Source organism: Nerophis ophidion, linkage group LG15 (assembly GCF_033978795.1).
Source record: "Nerophis ophidion isolate RoL-2023_Sa linkage group LG15, RoL_Noph_v1.0, whole genome shotgun sequence".
NCBI lineage: Eukaryota > Metazoa > Chordata > Actinopteri > Syngnathiformes > Syngnathidae > Nerophis > Nerophis ophidion.
Window position 1 is genome coordinate 17,394,107 of NC_084625.1, and position 19,567 is coordinate 17,413,673.

Here is a 19,567-nt window from a genome sequence, read left to right on the forward strand (position 1 = left end):
TAAATATAAACGGAATACAATGATTACATTATGATCATGCTTTGTCAAAGTTTTGTAATGTTATTCTATGATATTTGCACCAAAAGAATTACAGTACATCAGTTGGTATTTTTGGGAAAACCTAAGAACAACTCCACACTGTGCATGGAAACACATCATCGGCTGCTAGCTGCTTGTCAGCCGTGGCACAAAAGATAAATAGTGTCAGCCAGAGGGGGTCGACGTTTGTAATGTGGATCACATACTTTTCCCGAAAATACTGATCAGTGGCCGATCGATCGGCACATCCCTAGTCCTGAAGCTAACTTCAGTATGATCCACTCGTCTTGCAGCTTTATCTTCACATATCGCCACTATTTGACCACAGCATTTTGCAGACTGTACGCCAAAATCAAGTCTTATTTTGTTGCGCTCATCTCTGGAGCCAATGATGATATCACACAAAAAAACGTTTACTGCCTTCAGGCAAAAATGTCACCCCACACCTGTCCTTCGGAGAATAATTTATGAAGTGCCTGGAAGCCCAAGTTGTTTACTGACTGCTGATTTCAGCGATGAAAGCTTTTGGTGCATTAACTCCACACCAAGTGATGACATCAGCACGTGCACGCCTTTTTTCACAGCGCCTACACGCAACTACACTTTGTACACATTGCCGAGAAATAGTTGCCTGATCCTGACCGGAACATTGGAGATGTCACAAACTGTCTAGGACGTCACTTCTAAGCATGATGGTGACTATCTGCCAACAGCAAGTCACGGGGGAAATCAATGAATGTAGACACGTGTGAATATGAATACCCTGGATGATGAACAAATAGTCTTATACGATATTCAAATAGACAGAGCCTCCTGCTGCAATTAAAAGGTGTGAAGATGGGGCACTGGTAATGGACTGTCAATCATTATTTGGCTGTTTTACAACACATGAGGTCTCATTATAGTCTGCGGACGTGTCTAATTGCTGAAGCGATTTGATTTATCACACTTACCTCGGCTGCCATTCTCTTCATCCTGCATGATAAGACAGAAAGAGAAGAGAAAATTAGCTCATTTCTTCACTAACTGCTGGCTGAACCTACAAAAAGCAGGGTGGAAATAGGTTTTAGGGGTAAACTAACTACAAAGCTACCTTGTATCCCAAAGAACATTATGAGAGTTAATCGCGCGCGTGTGGGTGTGTGTGTTTTCTTGTATTTCTAAAGTTGTTGAGACATCAACAAGGAAAAGTACCTTCCATATGAGGACCAGTGAACAAGTTAAGAGCGAAATCATGGTCCCAATATGGAAAACCATTGCATCTAATACAGAATGTATCATTTCAAAATTAGGGTTGGTTGGTTGAAATTGATTTCGGACATGTATACAGTATCAATATGATACATCACGTATTTAAATAAATGGGTTGTACTTGTATAGCGCTTTTCTACCTTCAAGGTACTCAAAGCGCTTTGACACTACTTCCACATTTACCCATTCACACACACATTCACACACTGATGGAGGGAGCTGCCATGCAAGGCGCCAACCAGCACCCATCAGGTGCAAGGGTGAAGTGTCTTGCTCAGGACACAACGGACGTGACGAGATTGGTACTAGGTGGGATTTGAACCAGGGACCCTCGGGTTGCGCACGGCCACTCTCCCACTGCGCCACGCCGTCCCTTTATGCCATACCTTTAATTATTTCACATATTTTCTTTACAACATGTCCAAAAAGGAGTAGGATGAAGCAAGGCTTATCTAGTCCTCCCCATTTTTCACTTCATAGCAATTACTAACACATACTTCCTGTTTTTAATTTATACACAATTTACATTGTGTTCCAAATACATCAGTTCTTCTCATGGGTAATTAATCAGTTATGATTGGGGCTTAATGAGATAGATATTCTTCTCAACAAAAGAAGAGAAATATAACCTTCGAGAAAAATCTAACTTAAAACATCTGTATGCACGAACTACACTTAGAACATTTAGTATATCAGTATGTCAGGGGTGTCCAAACTTTATCCACTGAGGGCCGCACACTGAAAAATCAAAGCAAGTGGGGGTCATTTTGATATTTTTTATTTTAAAAAACAATAGAATATATGTATGAAAAATATACATTTCGGCCTCCACTCAGGCTTGATCTCAGGGACCTCAAAGGGTTTTTAAGTGGAATATTTGAGATTATGTAATAACTGGAGCATTAAAAAGGTCAATAACTCATAACACCATTGATTTTAATTCATTATTATTTTTTGAGCAATGACACTTAAAAACAAATCACACTAAAGTTATTGGGTATCCAAAAGGGTCCTACTCATCAAAGTGTTAGAAAATAAATTATACATTTTTTTTTACTGTTTACGTTTAACACAATAATCTCAAGATCAACTTCAGATCTATCCGTCAATTACAAGTTTTATTGTTCTTTATGTTTTTTGTTTATTTTAGGCCCTTTTTAAAAAAAACATTTTTTTATATGGCAAACACAAAATATGCAACGTTTTCCCCCAAAAATATGTCAAAGTGGAAAATTTAATGTGACGTAATTGGAGCCTTGGTCAATAATTCATAATGACATTGAATTTGATTCATTATTATTTTTTAAAGAAAGAAACAGCCTGCATGGCAGCCTTGTGTTATTAGACTAAACATTGCAATATTTTCTTGTTACATTTCACCCGTTTGCTCTTTTATATCACTTTTTACGTTTTAAAAATGTTTCAATCGAATTTTTTAAATGTGCCGTGGGGCCGTTAAAAAATTACCTGTGGGCCGCAAATGGCCACCGGGCCGCTCTTTGGACACCCCTGCAGTATGTGGAATTAATTTATTGAATTGAATTAAGCAAAGAAATCAATCAACTAGTATGATTCATTCTTGGGTAGTAGGTTATAGTTTGTGGTCCCAACAAGGAGGGTTTTTTCAAATTGACTGTCGGTTTAAAAGTACTCCTCCTCTGGTCAACATATGAAACAACAAGTGTGTGTAAAAAAATTGAAGTGCTAACCCTCTGGCCAACATATGAAATAAGAAGTGTGTGTAAGAAATTGAAATGCACCCCCTTTGGCCAAAATTAATAATAATAAGAAAAAACTATGTATATAGAGACATACTGTAATAATGTGAAGTAAATAATGGAGATTAAAAAACAATTACAGACAAAGAATAAAAAAAAAATTAAATCTTACCTTTTTATATTTGTATATATTATAAATGTTTGTATATATTGTAAATGTTGAAAATACAAATCTTTATATATCTAGAAAGGGTGGTCCTAAAGCGGTAGGCGTTGTACAGAGGTCTTAAGAAGGTAAGAAAAAAATACAAGAGTGTGTGTGTGTGTGTGTGTGTGTGTGTGTGTGTGTGTGTGTGTGTGTGTGTGTGTGTGTGTTCTTGTATTGCTGCAGTTCTTTAGACATAAACAAAGAAAAGTACCTTCCATATGAGGACCGGCGAATAAGTTAGGACCTAAATCTTGGTCCCAATACGGAAAACTATTGCATCTAATAGAGAATGTCTCATTTACACCCCTGGTGGTGAAATCTATCAATATTAGGGTGGTCCCAAAAAAGAGGGATTTTTCAAATTGACTGTGTGTCTGTTTTAAAAGTACTCCCCCTCTGGTCAACATATGAAACAACAAGTCTGTGTAAAAAATTGAAGTGCTCCCCCTCTGGCCAACATATGTAATAACAAGTGTGTGTAAGAAATTCAAATGCACCCCCTTTGGCCAAAATGTATTTTTTTTAAAAACTATGTGTATAGAGACATACTGTAATAACGTGAAGTAAATGATGAAGATTAAAAACCAATTACAAAGAATAATAACACAATAATTCAAAAACTTACCTTTTTTATATTTACATAGTTTGTATATACTGTATTATTAATGTTAAAAATACAAATCTTTATATATCTAGAAAGGGTGGTCGTAAAGAGGTAGGCGTTGTTCAGAGGTCCCAAGAAGGTAAGAAATACAAGAATGTGTGTGTGTGTGTGTGTGTGGGTTAGTTTTTGCTTCATTCCTCACATAAAGCATGAGTGAAGACTGTGTGAAGAATGCACTACCGACCTGATAAGTCTGAAAGACATAGATGATACAGTATTATCTGCTCACAGATGCTACCCGGTGGTTGTTTGAGCACACTGCAGCTAATCCTTTACCATGAATTGATTAACGTGGACCACTGACTTAAACAAGATGAAAAACTTATCCGGGTGTTACCATTTAGTGGTCAATTGTACGGAATATGTACTGTACTGTGCAATCTACTAATAAAAGTCTCAAGTCTCCTGGATGAATTAACCAACACCTCCTCCTTAATGCTTCAGTCACACACAGGATTATCTTTTTATTTCATTATTTAATTTTTATTCTATTCATTAAAATCAAACAAAGAGGAAAAAAAACTATCAACTTAACATTAAAGTAGTTTATGAATGAAAATATTCTCTCTCAGAGGAATGAGGCAAAGACTAACCCAGAACCACTGTTCAGTTGAGCCTTTTCATTTCCCTAAGTCCCTGTTGGTGACAGTCGGACAAAGATTTGCACACACTTTTTAGTATGTACTCCATCTTAAACTTCTTGATCATCTTGGAGTTAACCCCCAAATCCCACGATTAGTCGAGGGCTCCAATCCTTAAAAGCAATTTTAAGAGAGTTACGGGTTGCATATTGGAAGGGTGGGTCTAGTTGTGGCAGAGCCCACTACCGTCGCTGGAGGGTGTGTGTACAGGTACTACTGTACCTGGCGATCTACGCTAACGACTCCCCAAGTGACCTATTTCGCCAGCAAACGTTGCTTTCTTGTTTTCAAAAACCCTTCACTCTTACATTATTGGACACAAGCACCAGGTCTTCAGGATGACCAAAAGGACAGATTGGCACGGGCTGATGTTATCCAGAGGACCTTGGCAGATGTCCCAGGTGGGATAAAGTGGAGGGGCTGAGTCGAAATCTCTGCATGACGTTAATACTTCTATGCCTTGTCCGACTACAGTTTAGATGGCGTCAACTGAATTGGCATAAACAACTGTGTTTTTGCAGCCCAAAACATCAAAGTGGATGTTTTTAGAAACTACATCATAATTATTTCTCTGAAAATGCATATGCACTGTTCAGAACAACCACAACAACTATGGCAGCCCATGACACGCAGTTAAAATTCTTGATCTTCTTTCTCTTTCAAGATCCCGACTTTGTTGAAACCAATACCCTTTAACTTGGAAATCTGTGATCCAGTTGTCTTTGATCCATACAGTATGTACTCCATCTGTACTGTTTTTCCTACAGTATCAAAAACGCAGAGATGCTTCCTTATTTTAGCAAGCTGCTGCCACATTCGGGGATAAGAACATTTTCACCAGTTATCATGGAGCATTCCGCCATTGTTTGTCACTTTGACTTCCTGTCTTGTGTCATGAGTTCCACCTCGTCCAGTCAGCCAATCGGCTCCTTGCCTTATCTTGTTTTCTTCCCATCTGTGTGTGATTAGTTTAGTGTTTTATTGAGTCCTGTTACATCCTCTAGTTTTTTTTTTTTTTCACAATAGTTCTCTTTAATTTTAAGAACATTTAATTAGGCTACAGGCTTCTCACAAACTCTTTGTATGCACATTCCCTTGACTGCATGCCACACGACTGCGACATACTGGCAGCAGTTAACTGCCGTTGCAAACAAATGAAAAATAAAAAATCACACGTTCCTGCTACTAAAATTGTGGTCGGCATTGAACGTCTCAGTTGACTTTACGCCGATTAGTTAAGAAAAACAGCAACTACGATTACATTGCAGGAGTACTCTTCAGTTGTTATAATATTTAGGGTCTTTGAATGAGAGAAACCAAATGGACTCGGAAGCTGAGTGAGTAAAAGGACAGACAACAACGTTCAGTCACCTTGAGCGAGTTGTGCACAGCGGACTCGGGCGGGTAGACAATGAAGTGGCGTAATGTGAAGCCAAAGCCTTGAGAAGTCCGGCGCAGGCACAGCGTCTTGGGCCCGGGCCAGGAGAAAGGCTCCTCCTCTGCCCCAGGAGAAGCGATAAACGACGCGTCGCTCTGGTCCGGACCATCCTTCTGCTTGGCCTGAAAAGTGCACAAAAGTGATGTTAATTTCGGATCATATCGGGAACACAACAGAATGATTATCCAATCAGACAATTCGACAAAAACTAGTTTCAGAGAGGAATGCATGGCATTCCAGGAAAAAGCCAAAAATACACGGGCATAATTGTGTTTTTTAACTGCGGCTGAATTCGGAGAAAACAGTATCTGTCAAAATAATAACCGTTCTGGACCCCAATTGTTTTGCCTCGGGCTCCACACATCCACACATATGGCTCTGGTTATTGAGCATTTTGGCACTTTTTGCAGGACTCTTTGGCGTGTTTGCACGATGATAGACTTATCTCGTGCATTCCTACTGTGTGACTGAGGCGGGATAATGACAGCCCTTTACATTTATGCAGTCCTTTATTGGTAATGGTTTAATTGATTTTAATTTGTTTTAACCATTCCCTTCTCCATATCTTAGCAATGTTCACTCTGTGTTTAAAATATATTTTTTAGCAAATTTGTAGTTGTATTTATCAAGTATTCATACCTCTATATCCTGCAACTTTTTACGGCGTTATTGGCAACTTTTGGAGATGCTCGCATTGTGTTCTTACGCCTGGATTATGCAAGCAACCTCAACTCTTGTTGACCTGTCTGCTTTTTCGCTTTCTTTCTCTGTCACGATGTCTTGAACTGAACTCTCGCGGCTGTGTTGGAGCCACTATGGATTGAACTTTCACAGTTTAATGTTAGACCCGCTCGACATCCATTGCTTTCGGCCCCCTAGAGGGGGGGGTTGCCCACATCTGAGGTCCTCTCCAAGGTTTCTCATAGTCAGCATTGTCACTGGCGTCCCACTGGATGTGAATTCTCCCTGCCCACTGGGTGTGAGTTTTCCTTGCCCTTTTGTGGGTTCTTCCGAGGATGTTGTAGTCGTAATGATTTGTGCAGTCCTTTGAGACATTTGTGATTTGGGGCTATATAAATAAACATTGATTGATTGATTGATAAAGAAAAGCAAAAGTGCAACTAACGGATGTCACACTGTTTTTGCAAATATTAACACAAATGTCAACTACACATGACGCTTAGGTCATTTAGACACTGTGGTTATTCCACTTCCACATACTTTAGAAACACCTGGACTGTTTGGTTTGTCTTAGAATATGTTTCACCATTAATCCAAGTCTGCTTTAATTCATTCATTCTCATAGGTTTATATATGACCAGTTTAAGTCTGAGACTAGATCGGACCAATGTAAGTCTGAGACTAGATCTGACCAATCTAAGTGTCATGATCTGGATCATGTTTTGTTCAGTTATGTTCTGTTAGTTCTGGACTCCTTTTATTCTTGTTTGTGCACCAGTGAGTTTGTTTAGTCACCATGGTAACTTATGATTTTCACCTGCCTTTTATGCCCACCTGTTGCTCATCAAAGACTATTTAAGCCTGCCTTCTCTGGTCACTCGTCAAGGCTTCATTATTTGCTATACGCAGCTGTTACGTCCCATGTTCCTGTGTCCTGCTCCTGTGTTTCCTGTGCTAAGTTATTGCCCTAGCTTCCCGTGCGATCGGCACATTTTCCTTTTGTTTGATTTGTCTTTTTGGTACGTGTCTGATTAAACAATCATGTCCTAAATCAGGCTGTCGTCTGGAGCCATCCGTTCTGCATTCCGGGAAAACAAACCCCGACCGCCGTGAATGTGACAGAAAAAAGGAGTCCAGAACTAACAGAAAATAACTAAACAAAACATGATACGGATCACGGATCATGACACTAAGTAAGACTAGAACACTAGATCTGACCAATCTAAGTCTAAGACTATATCTGACCAATCAAAGTGTAAGACTAAATTGGACCGATCTGAGTTTAAGAACAGATCAAACCAATCTAAGTGAGAAGGCGAAATGTTTTCTCAATCAATCAATCAATCAAATTGCATTTGTATAGCCCTTTATCACGAATGTCTCAAAGGGCTCCACAAACTCACGACATTCCCTAATTTTAGCCTCCATTCCGGCAAGTAATAACTAAAAAAAACCCAGGTGAGAAAAAGAAGAACCCTTGAGAAGGGATTGCAGATGTATAGGGAACCCTCTTCTAGGTTGACCAGCTGCAATGAATGTCAAGCGGGTCCAGTCATTGTTTTGTATTCTATGTATTCTAAGACAAACCAAAAAAGTCCAGTAGCGAGCAATTTGAATGCCCTGAGAATAAAAGTACCTGGATAAATGAGAACATCCATAGAAATGTTTATGAATACCGCAGCCTTGGAAGGAACATTGCTCAAGTTCCTTACTCAAACCGTCCCCCGATTTAAAAGCACATATCAATATGCTCAACACGGTGAGTCACTCCCGTTGAATTAAGGCTAAAATGATATCTGGAAATATTTTGCTGGAGAGCGTGTGGCGTCCATCATGCACCACAGGGTGTGTTGCTACCAGAGACTCCTCAGCCGAAATACATCCAAAACAAAGACATCCTCCCCACCGCTTGGCTTTCTTAGTCCACACTTCCCGCCGTGGCTGTCTGGGAGGAGCAGATGTGGAGGTCTTTAGGGAGAAGCATGGGTGTGGGCTCAATTGAATGACTCTCCAGCAATACTCAGCGGTGATGAGCTGGATGTAAGCCAGAGTTCACAAACGTAGCTGACGTCTTCATGCTCTGGTGTTTTTTGTTTGTTTGTTTATATGTTTTAAAAAAAAATAAAGCTGTGTTATGCAAGAGCTAAGCTATGTGGCTCCCTAGGGCTTTGGGACACACACATCTCCTGCTTCCTCTCTCAATATAGAAAACCCGATGAATTATTAAGAATGCTGCCTTGGCTTTGCGGTAAAACCAATTCAGACAATACAAATACACAGTTATGCATTCAGTCTGCTCATCAAAACATTGCATACACATTGAGGCCATACGAACATATTTGCACGCCCTTACTGGCATCATTATTTATATGAGATCAGCGCTTTGAGTGAGTTTGACTGTCACTGCTTGTCTACTTTGAGCAAAGTATGTTTTTGTTAGACTGACTCAGGCCCGGGCTTCTGACGTCATCCATGTAGCTTCTTGCACTCCCTCACACTTTTCCTTTCCAAGACTCTCTGACCACAGATATTTAACATGAGTCAGCCACGTTCACTTCATCACGGGGAAAAATGCATGGAAATACAGCATGGCCATTTGATATTTAGGGGGATGCTTTCTGAAGGCAAAGCGTTTCAAATATGCAGCACAGGTAATAAAAGATATCGGTCAGTGAAACAGGACTACCTTGCCGCAGGAGAGCAGGATGACGCACACAAAATTCCTCAAACAGCACAACAAAGTGCCCCCCCCTTCCCTCAGAAAAGCCTCCTATGTAAACCTATATGCCTTAAAGCTTCAGTAAGTACACATCCCAGAATATTGCATGCTCAAAAATGTCAAATTCCGATGGGATGCTCTTTTTTTCTTTTTTTTTTGGTCCCTTACCCGCGATCGCACACAGTTCTTCCTGGAGGCTTCCCGAAGTCGAGCCCAGGAAACACCGCGGGTGGAACTCTTGAGTCCCAGTTCCAATTCTCCCCAGTAGGCTCTGGCTAAAAGTTGGAACCAAAGACAATACGGCTCCGACAAGCAGCCGTCCAACCCGGCCAGCCGGGCCCAGGGACAGCTTCCAGATGACGGAGATGCGGTGAGGGAGCAGCAGCCCTCAGATTCCACGTCGCGTCGGTCGGGTAGATCCCTCAGAGGAAGCGACTTGCAGCCCGAAGGAAGCCCGTTCCTCTGGGCTAGCATGGCATAGCAAAGTCCGCGGAGTAGAAGTAGATGACCGGACTCAGTGTATTCAAAACGGTTCTAATTCAGTCCATCTCTTCCAGATTTTTGCTCGGGACGTCCCGCATGCTGATGCTTCCACTCTAAAGAGCGTAGAGCTCAGAGGCTGAGTGTGCTGCTGCTGCAGAGAGCTTGGACCGCTAGACGCACCCACCCACTGGCCACACACAACTCTGAGGTATGCACACACACACACACACACACACTCAAGACAAACCAGGCAGCCTCTTTTTTTCCTGTCTCTTCCATCTCTAAGTCACGTCATCCATTGCTGCAAGGGAATAAAAAATCAAGGGAAATAAATGAAAAAACGATCTTTTATATGTGCAGCTTTTTTTAAATAGGAACATTATCACCAGACCTATGTAAGCGTCAATATATACCTTCATGTTGCAGAAAAAAGACCATATGTTTTTTTAGCCGATTTCCGAACTCTAAAAAGGGTGAATTTGGCGATTTAAACGCCTTTCAATTGTTCGCCTGTCGGAGCAATGACCTTTCACCCGTGATGTCATATCGTGAAGCGACACGCCATTTTCTCAAACACATTACACACACCAAGTCAAATCAGCTCTGTTATTTTCCGTTTTTCGACTGTTTTCCCGTACCTTGGAGACTTCATGCCTCGTCGGTGTGTTGTCGGAGGGTCTAACAACACGATCAGGGACGGATTCAGTTGCACCAGTGGTCAAAAGATGCAAAAGTCCCTCCTTTGTTCTGCACACTTTACCGACGACAGCTATGCTAAGACAGAGATGGCAAGAATGTGTGGATATCCTGCGACACTCAAAGCAGATACATTTCCAACGATAAAGTCAACAAAATCACAAAGGTGAGTTTTGTTGATGTTTTTGACTTTTGTGGAGTGTGCTAATCAGACATATTTGGTCACGGCATGACTGCAAGGTAATTGATGCTAACGTGCTATTTAAGCTAGCTGTATTTACATATTGCATCATTATGCCTCATTTGTAGCTATATTTGCATCCAGCCTTTCCTTAATAATAATAATAATGGCTTCACGGTGGCAGGGGGGTTAGTGCGTCTGCCTCACAATACGAAGGTCCTGCAGTCCTGGGTTCAAATCGAGGCTCGGGATCTTTCTGTGTGGAGTTTCCTCCCACTTCCAAAGACATGCACCTGGGGATAGGTTGATTGGCAACACTAAATGGTCCCTAGTGTGTGAATGTGAGTGTGAATGTTGTCTGTCTATCTGTGTTGGCCCTGCGATGAGGTGGCGACTTGTCCAGGCTGTACCCCGCCTTCCGCCCGATTGTAGCTGAGATAGGCGCCAGCGCCCCCCGCGACCCCAAAAAGGGATTAAGCGGTAGAAAATGGATGGATGGATTAGATTTAATCTCGCTTTTCTATTGTTAGATACTCAAAGCGCTCACAGAGAAGTGGGAACCCATCATTCATTCACACCTGGTGGTGGTAAGTTACATCTGTAGCCACATCTGCCCTGGGGTAAACTTACGGAAGCGTGGCTGCCAGTTTGCGCCTACGGCCCCTCCGACCACCACCAATCATTCATTCATCATTCATTCACCAGTGTGAGCGGCACCGGGGGCAAAGGGTGAAGTGTCCTGCCCAAGGACACAACGGCAGCGATTTTTTGGATGTCCACATTTAATGCCAAACAAACAAATACCAATCGTTGGTTGGAAGGCGATCGCCAAATTCGTCCGCGCTTCCTCCCGTGCCGCTGTCTGTCGTGATATGGCTCAAAAGCTTCTGTTTCTTCTTTAATTTCGTTTTCAGTACCTGCCTCCACACTCCAACCATTCGTTTCAAAACATGCGTAATCTGTTGAATCGCTTGCGCCGCTGAAATCCGAGTCTGAATCCGAGCTACTATGCTATACCTTTCTGTGCTATCGGCCATGTTTGTCTCTGGTGGCTTCACGCAGTGACGTCACAGGACAATAGACAGGTGGATATAGCGATGGTGGAAATCAGGCAGTTTGAAGGCGTTTTTCAGGATATTGCGTGATGGGTAACATTTTGAGAAAAACTTCGAAAAATAAAATAAGCCAGTGGGAACTGATTTTTATTGGTTTTAACCCTTTAGAAATTGTGAAAATGCTAATCAAAGAACCTGTACTGTGTATGTTAGGGCCGGACAATTAAATATCGATTTAGATTTTGGCTTCTCAAGATCATTGACATTTTACAATCGAGAAAAAATAAGGATTCATGCAAGTTTCTCAGCTTGTAACGGTGAAACAAATGAGTGAGCGTATGAGTGAGAACAGGACCATGTCTACTAGAAGATTGACATCTGACAGTAGTTGCCACTTTTTTTATTTGACACAGCACTAGTATGCCTAACCAAGGATCACTAAACTCAACCGGCCAAGTCACACTAAAGACTAAAACAATGGGACCCATTACCTGCCTGCTTGGCACTCAGCATCAAGGGTTGGAATTGGGGGTTAAATCACCACAAATGATTCCCGGGCGCGGCACCGCTGCTGCCAACTGCTCCCCTCTCCTCCCAGGGGGTGAACAAGAGGATGGGTCAAATGCAGAGGGACACATTTCACCACACCTAGTGTGTGTGTGACAATCATTGGTACTTTGACTTTAACTTCTAACTTAAAAGCAAGGCATTTCTGTGTAAACATACCCCAGGAAGGAGTCTCAGAATTGGCCACTACAACAGAATCCGCTGATAAGAGCAGAATATCGAGAAAATTGACATAAATGAATGAAAATTGACATAAATGAATAAAATCATTTATTAGTCATCATTGTCACCGACGTCCCACTGGGTCATTATTGTCACCGATGTCCCACTGGGTGTGAGTTTTCCTTGCCCTTATGTGGGCCTACCGAGGATGTCGTAGTGGTTTGTGCAGCCCTTTGAGACACTAGTGATTTAGGGCTATATAAGTAAACATTGATTGATTGATTGAAATGCTGTCATTGTGAGGAGAAAGTGAATTTATTTTGGAAAGTAATGTGTCCAGTAGGGCTGCGAATCTTTGGGTCTCCCACGATTAGATTCAATATCGATTCTCGGGGTTGCGATTCGATTATAAATCGATTTTTTTCGATTCAACGCGAATCTCGATTCAAAAACGATTTTTTCCCGATTCAAAAGGATTCTCTATTCATTCAATACATAGGATTTCAGCAGGATTTACCCGTCTGCTGACATCAATCAATCAATCAATGTTTACTTGTATAGCCCTAAATCACTAGTGTTGATGAGTAGTACATTTTTTTTTTTTAAAGCTTTTATAATTGTAAAGGAAAAAGTTTTATCAACTGATTGCAATAATCTAAATTAGTTTTAACTATTAAACGAACCAAAAATATGACTTATTTTATCTTTGTGAAAACATTGGACACAGTGTGTTGTCAAACTTATGAGATGTAATGCAAGTGTAAGCCACGGTGACACTATTGTTCTTTTTTTTTTTTTTATAAATGTCTAATGATAATGTCAATGAGGGATTTTTAATCACTGCTATGCTGAAATTATAACTAATATTGATGCTGTTGTTGATAATATTCATTTTTGTTCCACTACTTTTGGTTTGTTCTGTGTCATGTTTGTGTCTCCTCAATTGCTCTGTTTATTGCAGTTCTGAGTGTTGCTGGGTCAGGTTTGGTTTTGGAATTGGATTGCATTGTTATGGTATTGCTGTGTATTTTTTTGGTGGATTGATTTAAGAAAAGAAAAAAAAACTAAAAACTTTTTTTTAAAAATGAGCATCGATTCTGAATCGCACAACGTGAGAATCGCGATTCAAATTCGAATCGATTTTTTCCCACACCCCTAGTGTCCGGTGGCTCATTCATAAACAATCCTAAACAATGTTGAGACAGCCACTTGAAACAGCGATTAAACAACAAAACTAAAGCTAGCAAGAATAATACGGTAACACTTTAGTATGGGGAACATATTCACCATTAATTAGTTGTTTATTAAAGTAACAAATACTTCATTTAGAGTTATTTATACACTAGGTGAAAATATTAGGGTTAGGGTTACTAATAAGCAATAATTCTGAGGTTATTGAGGGAAGACTCTAAGTTAGGGCAGCACGGTGGAAGAGGGGTTAGTGCGTCTGCCTCACAATACGAAGGTTCTGAGTAGTCCTGGGTTCAATCCCGGGCTCGGGATCTTTCAGTGTGGAGTTTGCATGTCCACCCCGTGACTGCGTGGGTTCCCTCCAGGTACTCCGGCTTCCTCCCACCGCCAAAAACATGCACCTGGGGATAGGTTGATTGGCAACACTAAATTGGCCCTTGAATGTTAGTGTGAATGTTGTCTATCTGTGTTGGCCCTGCGATGAGGGGGCTACTTGTCCAGGGTGTACCCCGCCTTCCGCCCGATTGTAGCTGAGATAGGCACCAGCAACCCCAAAGGGAATAAGCGGTAGAATATGGATGGATGGATGGACTCTGAGTTAATGGCTTATTGTTTGTATAATAAGGCCATGCAGAATAAGGCATGAATAAGTACTTAATAATGACTAATTAAGAGCCAATATCTTACTAATTTAGATGTTAATAAGCAACTAATTAATGGTAAATATGTGTTCTCCATACTAAAGTGTTACCAACAATACATATACCCAGAAGACATCTCATCTGTTTGTTTGTTGTGAACAACATCATTGATGTAAGATCAGTGTTTTTTAGCAGCCTCTAGTCATCTCCAAATTTTTCACACTCCGAACAGAAGCACACTCATCCTTCGCAACGAAAGCGCTGTGCGCAACATCCGGTCTGACTACGCAAAATAAATAGTGTTCTCCAAAAAGTATGTTACATATGCATAATGTATTTAAAGCACTTAGTGATACATTTACACAGTTATTATTATTTGACTTATAATACTGGTCAAAATTGTCCAAAGATGTAGTGCACCAATAATTGTGAGGATTTTTTTAAATTAAATTAAACTGTAATGATGACACAAAAAGCACACTATGGTGGTAAAAAAGTGTAAAAGGTAAACAGTATTTAAAAAAAAAAAAAAGAAAAACAGAAATTTATTTTATTATATTGCTATTTTAATTTATTGTTGTTATTATTATTCCGTTGTTGTTGTTTATTCGTAGTAAGTTTATATTTGGCGTGGCATGTTGGGTGTCCGTACCAGCACCCTGAGGGTTCCTGGTTCGATCCCCAGCTTCTACCAACCTCGTCACATCCGTTGTGTCCTTGAGCAAGACACTTCACCCTTGCTCCTGGTAGCCTTGCATGGCAGCTCCCACCATCAGTGTGTGAATGTGGAAGTAGTGTCAAAGCGCTTTGAGTACCTTGAAGGTAGAAAAGCACTACACAAGTATAACCCATTTATCATTTAGATTACATTTAAAGTTGAGTTTTGGTGGGACAATAAATAACAATGTTTTTAAATGAATGAATAATAATAATAATAATAATCCTCAGCCTTCCTGGTAAGGTTTATTCAGGTGTACTGGAGAGGAGGCTACGCCGGATAGTCGAACCTCGGATTCAGGAGGAACAGTGTGGTTTTCGTCCTGGTCGTTGAACTGTGGACCAGCTCTATACTCTCGACAGGGTTCTTGAGGGTGCATAGGAGTTTGCCCAATCAGTCTACATGTGCTTTGTGGACTTGGAGAAGGCATTTGACCGTGTCCCTCGGGAAGTCCTGCAGGGAGTGCTCAGAGAGTATGGGGTATCGGACTGTCTGATTGTGGCGGTTCGCTGCCAGTACGATCAGTGCCAGAGCTTGGTCCGCATTGCCGGCAGTAAGTCGGACACGTTTCCAGTGAGGGTCGGACTCCGCCAAGGTTGTCCTTTGTCACCGATTCTGTTCATAACTTTTATGGACAGAATTTCTAGGCGCAGTCAAGGCGTTGAGGGGTTCCGGTTTGGTGGCCGTGGGCTTAGGTCTCTGCTTTTTGCAGATGATGTAGTCCTGATGGCTTCATCTGGCCGGGATCTTCAGCTCTCACTGGATCGGTTCGCAGCCGAGTGTGAAGCGACCGGAATGAGAATCACCACCTCCAAGTCCGAGTCCATGGTTCTCGCCCGGAAAAGGGTGGAGTGCCATCTCCGGGTTGGGGAGAAGATCTTGCCCCAAGTGGAGGAGTTTAAGTACCTCGGAGTCTTGTTCACGAGTGAGGGGAGAGTGGATCGTGAGATCTACAGGCGGATCGGTGCAGCGTCTTCAGTAATGCGGACGCTGTATCGATCCGTTGTGGGAGCCGGAAGGCAAAGCTCTCAATTTACCGGTTGATCTACGTTCCCATCCTCACCTACGATCATGAGCTTTGGGTCATGACAGAAAGGACAAGATCACGGGTACAAGCGGCCGAAATGAGTTTCCTCCGCCGGGTGGCGGGGCTCTCCCTTAGAGATAGGGTGAGAAGCTCTGCCATCCGGGAGGGACTCAAAGTAAAGCCGCTCCTCCTCCACATCGAGAGGAGCCAGATGAGGTGGCTCGGGCATCTGGTCAGGATACCACCCGAACGCCTCCGTAGGGAGGTGTTTAGGGCACGTCCAACCAGTAGGAGGCCACAGGGAAGACCCAGGACACGTTGGGAAGACTATGTCTCCCGGCTGGCCTGGGAACACCTCGGGATCCCCCGGGAAGAGCTGGACGAAGTGGCTGGGGAGAGGGAAGTCTGGGCTTTCCTGCTTAGGCTGCTGCCCCCGCGACCCGTCCTTGGATAAGCGGAACAAGATGGATGGATGGAATAATCGTGTTATAAATCAACATAGTCGTGATTGTTATTTTTTTTCCCATAGTTGTCCAGCCACACTGTATATGAAAGGAGCACTCTTCTGTTTTTAAAGACCGGCTGCAATCCTACAGAGCCTGGTGGCCCAAACACCAACGTGATGCTTCATCACACTTTCCCCCTCTGGGCTGTGCTTTAATTACCAGCCGTGGTGGGAACAAGCTCGCAATCCAACTGCGGCCAACGCACGTCCATCACTGACCATTGCGGTTTGTAAGCATGCAATAGCCGAGCGCAACCGTACACGGCGTAAATGTAAACAGCAGTCTATTTTCTATTCCGGGCAGCGACGATGAAAAACAACAACAGTCGCGGAATGTTCCCCTCTGAGGTTACGGGGCATCTCGTTACCGCATCGGGCTCAATATAGCTCAGGATATTCCTTATGGAAAAGATGGCGGAAATAGAATGTGCCAAATTCAGCAGGCCTGAAGAATGGTTTTATTTTAGAAGAGAAGAGAAGGGATTGTGGAAAAATGCCACCAGGTTGTTGCCTTATTTAGAAAGATGTAGTTGCAACCAAATGCCTTATCTCAACCGCTCGTACATTCAATTATGCTCGTGGGGACTCTTACAGATTTAAAACACATGATGTTGTGGCAGGAAACTTGAACGTTGCTGTTGGCGAGCAGACGCGCAAACAAGACGTGCCACCCAGAAACATTATACACTCGGTTGCCACGGCAACACAACAGTGTTAGATATTGGACTTGTGACTTCCATGTGATGCAATAGTGATTTGCATGTGAGGGTGTCACGAATAGGTCACATCCAGCTGATCGATCAGAGCGAGGGTGTTTTATGTGGTCCGAAATGCAAATCCATGGCAGAAGATTGCTGTGAGTTCTGGATTTTGCAGTTTACTCTAGAAGTGGGGACATGTTTACCATACCATACCAACTTTATTTATAAAGCCCTTTAAAAACAACCACAGTTGAAGAACAAAGGGCTGTACACCACAAAGGACAGACAAAAAAAACAAAAAAAATATTTAAAACAGAGGTAAAAAACACATTGAAATAGCAAATACAAATTACCCTAAAAACAATGTGTTAGATAAAAAAGCAGTTAAAAGTTAAAAACAGTTTAAAGTCTCATGCTGGGTTAAAAGCCAGTGAATAAAAGTGGGTTTTAAGAAGGGTCTTAAAAATAGCCAAAGAAGGTGCCTGTCTCACATGGAGAGGGAGATCGTTCCAGGGTTTGGGACCCGCAACAGAGAAGGCTATGTCCCCTCTGAGCTTGTGCTTTGATTTGGGGACCTCCAGGATCAGCTGATCACCTGACCTGAGGGACCGGGTGGGGTCACAGAGGTGGGGCAAGTCAGAGAGGAAAGGTGGGGCAAAACCATGTAAGGATTTAAAAACGGGTAAGATAATTTCAAGATGGACTCTAGTGTGTGAATGTGAGTGTGAATGTTGTCTGTCTATCTGTGTTGGCCCTGCGATGAGGTGGCGACTTGTCCAGGGTGTACCCCGCCTTCCGCCCGATTGTAGCTGAGATAGGCGCCAGCGCCCCCCGCGACCCCGAAAGGGAATAAGCGGTAGAAAATGGATGGATGGATGGACTCTAAAAGACACAGGCAGCCAGTGGAGGGAGGCTAAAACAGGAGTAATGTGCTCTCTTTTTTTTGTTGTTTGTTAAAAGTCGGGCAGCTGCATTTTGGGCCAGCTGCAGACGTGAGAGAGATTATTGATTAATCCAGTATCAGCCGTTGATTAATTAATTAATATTGATTAATACCAAAATACAAAGAGTTACAGTAATCCAGCCGAGATGTAATTAAGGCATGGATTACTGTCTCAAACTGTTAAGTGCTTGGGACTATTTTTTGGATAATTCGGGTCATTAAGCTCGGTTGGTAGAGTGGCCGTGGCAGCAACTCCAGGGTTGCAGGTTCATTTCCCGCTTCTGCCATCCTAGTCACTGCCGTTGTGTCCTTGGGCAAGACACTTTACCCACCTGCTCCAAGTGCCACCCACACTGGTTTAAATGTAACTTAGATATTGGGTTTCACTATGTAAAGCGCTTTGAGTCACTCGAGAAAAGCGCTATATAAATATAATTCACTTCACTTCATCTTAGCTCCGTAAAAAATGTCTTTTGTCGGTTTCTTTACACATTTCTGAAAAAATAGCCTTGTTATGCGGAAGACAAATGTCCACTGCAGAGGACGCTGGTTCTTAGGAGGTTGGGTATTGTTACCGAGCAGAAAAATCACATTGTACTGCACAGACTTTGCCTGTTTGAAATTCCCGTCATGGCAACTGATGTTCAAACAAGAAATACACAAAAGAGCAAACAAGCCCTGCGGTGTCTGGACGATACTAAAAGGCGCACATCATAATTTGCCCACAGTCTAGTTTGTTAGGAGCAAAGCAACAGGTTAAAAAAAAAGGCTTGTTTCACTACACAATAAAACCGTCTGCAGCCCCTTAACACCAGCTGGGGGAATTCTTTCAAAAAAACTTTATGAGATGCCAGTGAGGTGTAAAATGCAAACACAAAAAAGGTTCAGTGACGTACAAATAATGCAACACCACAACTATAAACACCTGTGATGTTCTACCACCAGCTGTGCAGGGTTTCATAACAAAATAGCATATTCCGGTTTATGTCGGGAAAAGCCTTTGTTGGACCCCCATCACTGTTGCCCCACTCTGCACGGCTTCCCACTCTCGGCCACAGTGTAGTTTGGCGCCGTAATCGCTTCCCCCCCCACCCCACAACCCCACCTCAGCCTGATCTTTCTGAAGATGACCTTGTGGCTTCACGCAACATGACTAGCAGGGCCAAAGACAACAGTCAGACTGCAGCTGTGTCAGATCTCAGACATGCATGGGGGGGGGAACAAGCAACATTCTGGTGAAATTTGGAGAATTGCACACTTTAAGACAGCTTGGAGAAGACCCTTCCCTTAAAGGCCTACTGAAACCCACTACTACCGACCACGCAGTCTGATAGTTTA

General features: G+C 42.3%; 2 protein-coding genes across 8 annotated transcripts in view; one reads left to right on the forward strand and one right to left on the reverse strand.

The window, feature by feature from the left end:
* Window positions 1–19,567, forward strand: part of LOC133569335 (threonine synthase-like 1) — a 256,540-nt gene that overhangs the window by 60,008 nt on the left and 176,965 nt on the right. For all 3 annotated transcript variants that reach the window (XM_061921581.1, XM_061921579.1, XM_061921580.1), the window contains exon 3: window positions 9,917–10,050. The gene's annotated coding sequence lies outside the window, so the exon portion shown is untranslated. The remainder of the gene's footprint in view (window positions 1–9,916; window positions 10,051–19,567) is intronic.
* Window positions 1–19,567, reverse strand: part of LOC133569333 (rho GTPase-activating protein 21) — a 156,595-nt gene that overhangs the window by 38,511 nt on the left and 98,517 nt on the right. For 2 of the 5 annotated variants that reach the window (XM_061921574.1, XM_061921572.1), the window contains exons 1-3: window positions 9,528–10,016; window positions 5,893–6,081; window positions 993–1,014 (exon numbers count right to left, since the gene is read on the reverse strand). In XM_061921574.1, the coding sequence (XP_061777558.1) occupies window positions 993–1,014; window positions 5,893–6,081; window positions 9,528–9,833 (517 nt within the window). In that variant the 5' untranslated portion in view covers window positions 9,834–10,016. Of the gene's footprint in view, window positions 1–992; window positions 1,015–5,892; window positions 6,082–9,527; window positions 10,018–19,567 lie in introns of those variants that run through there. The other 3 variants (XM_061921576.1, XM_061921575.1, XM_061921573.1) reach the window with 2 other exon arrangements.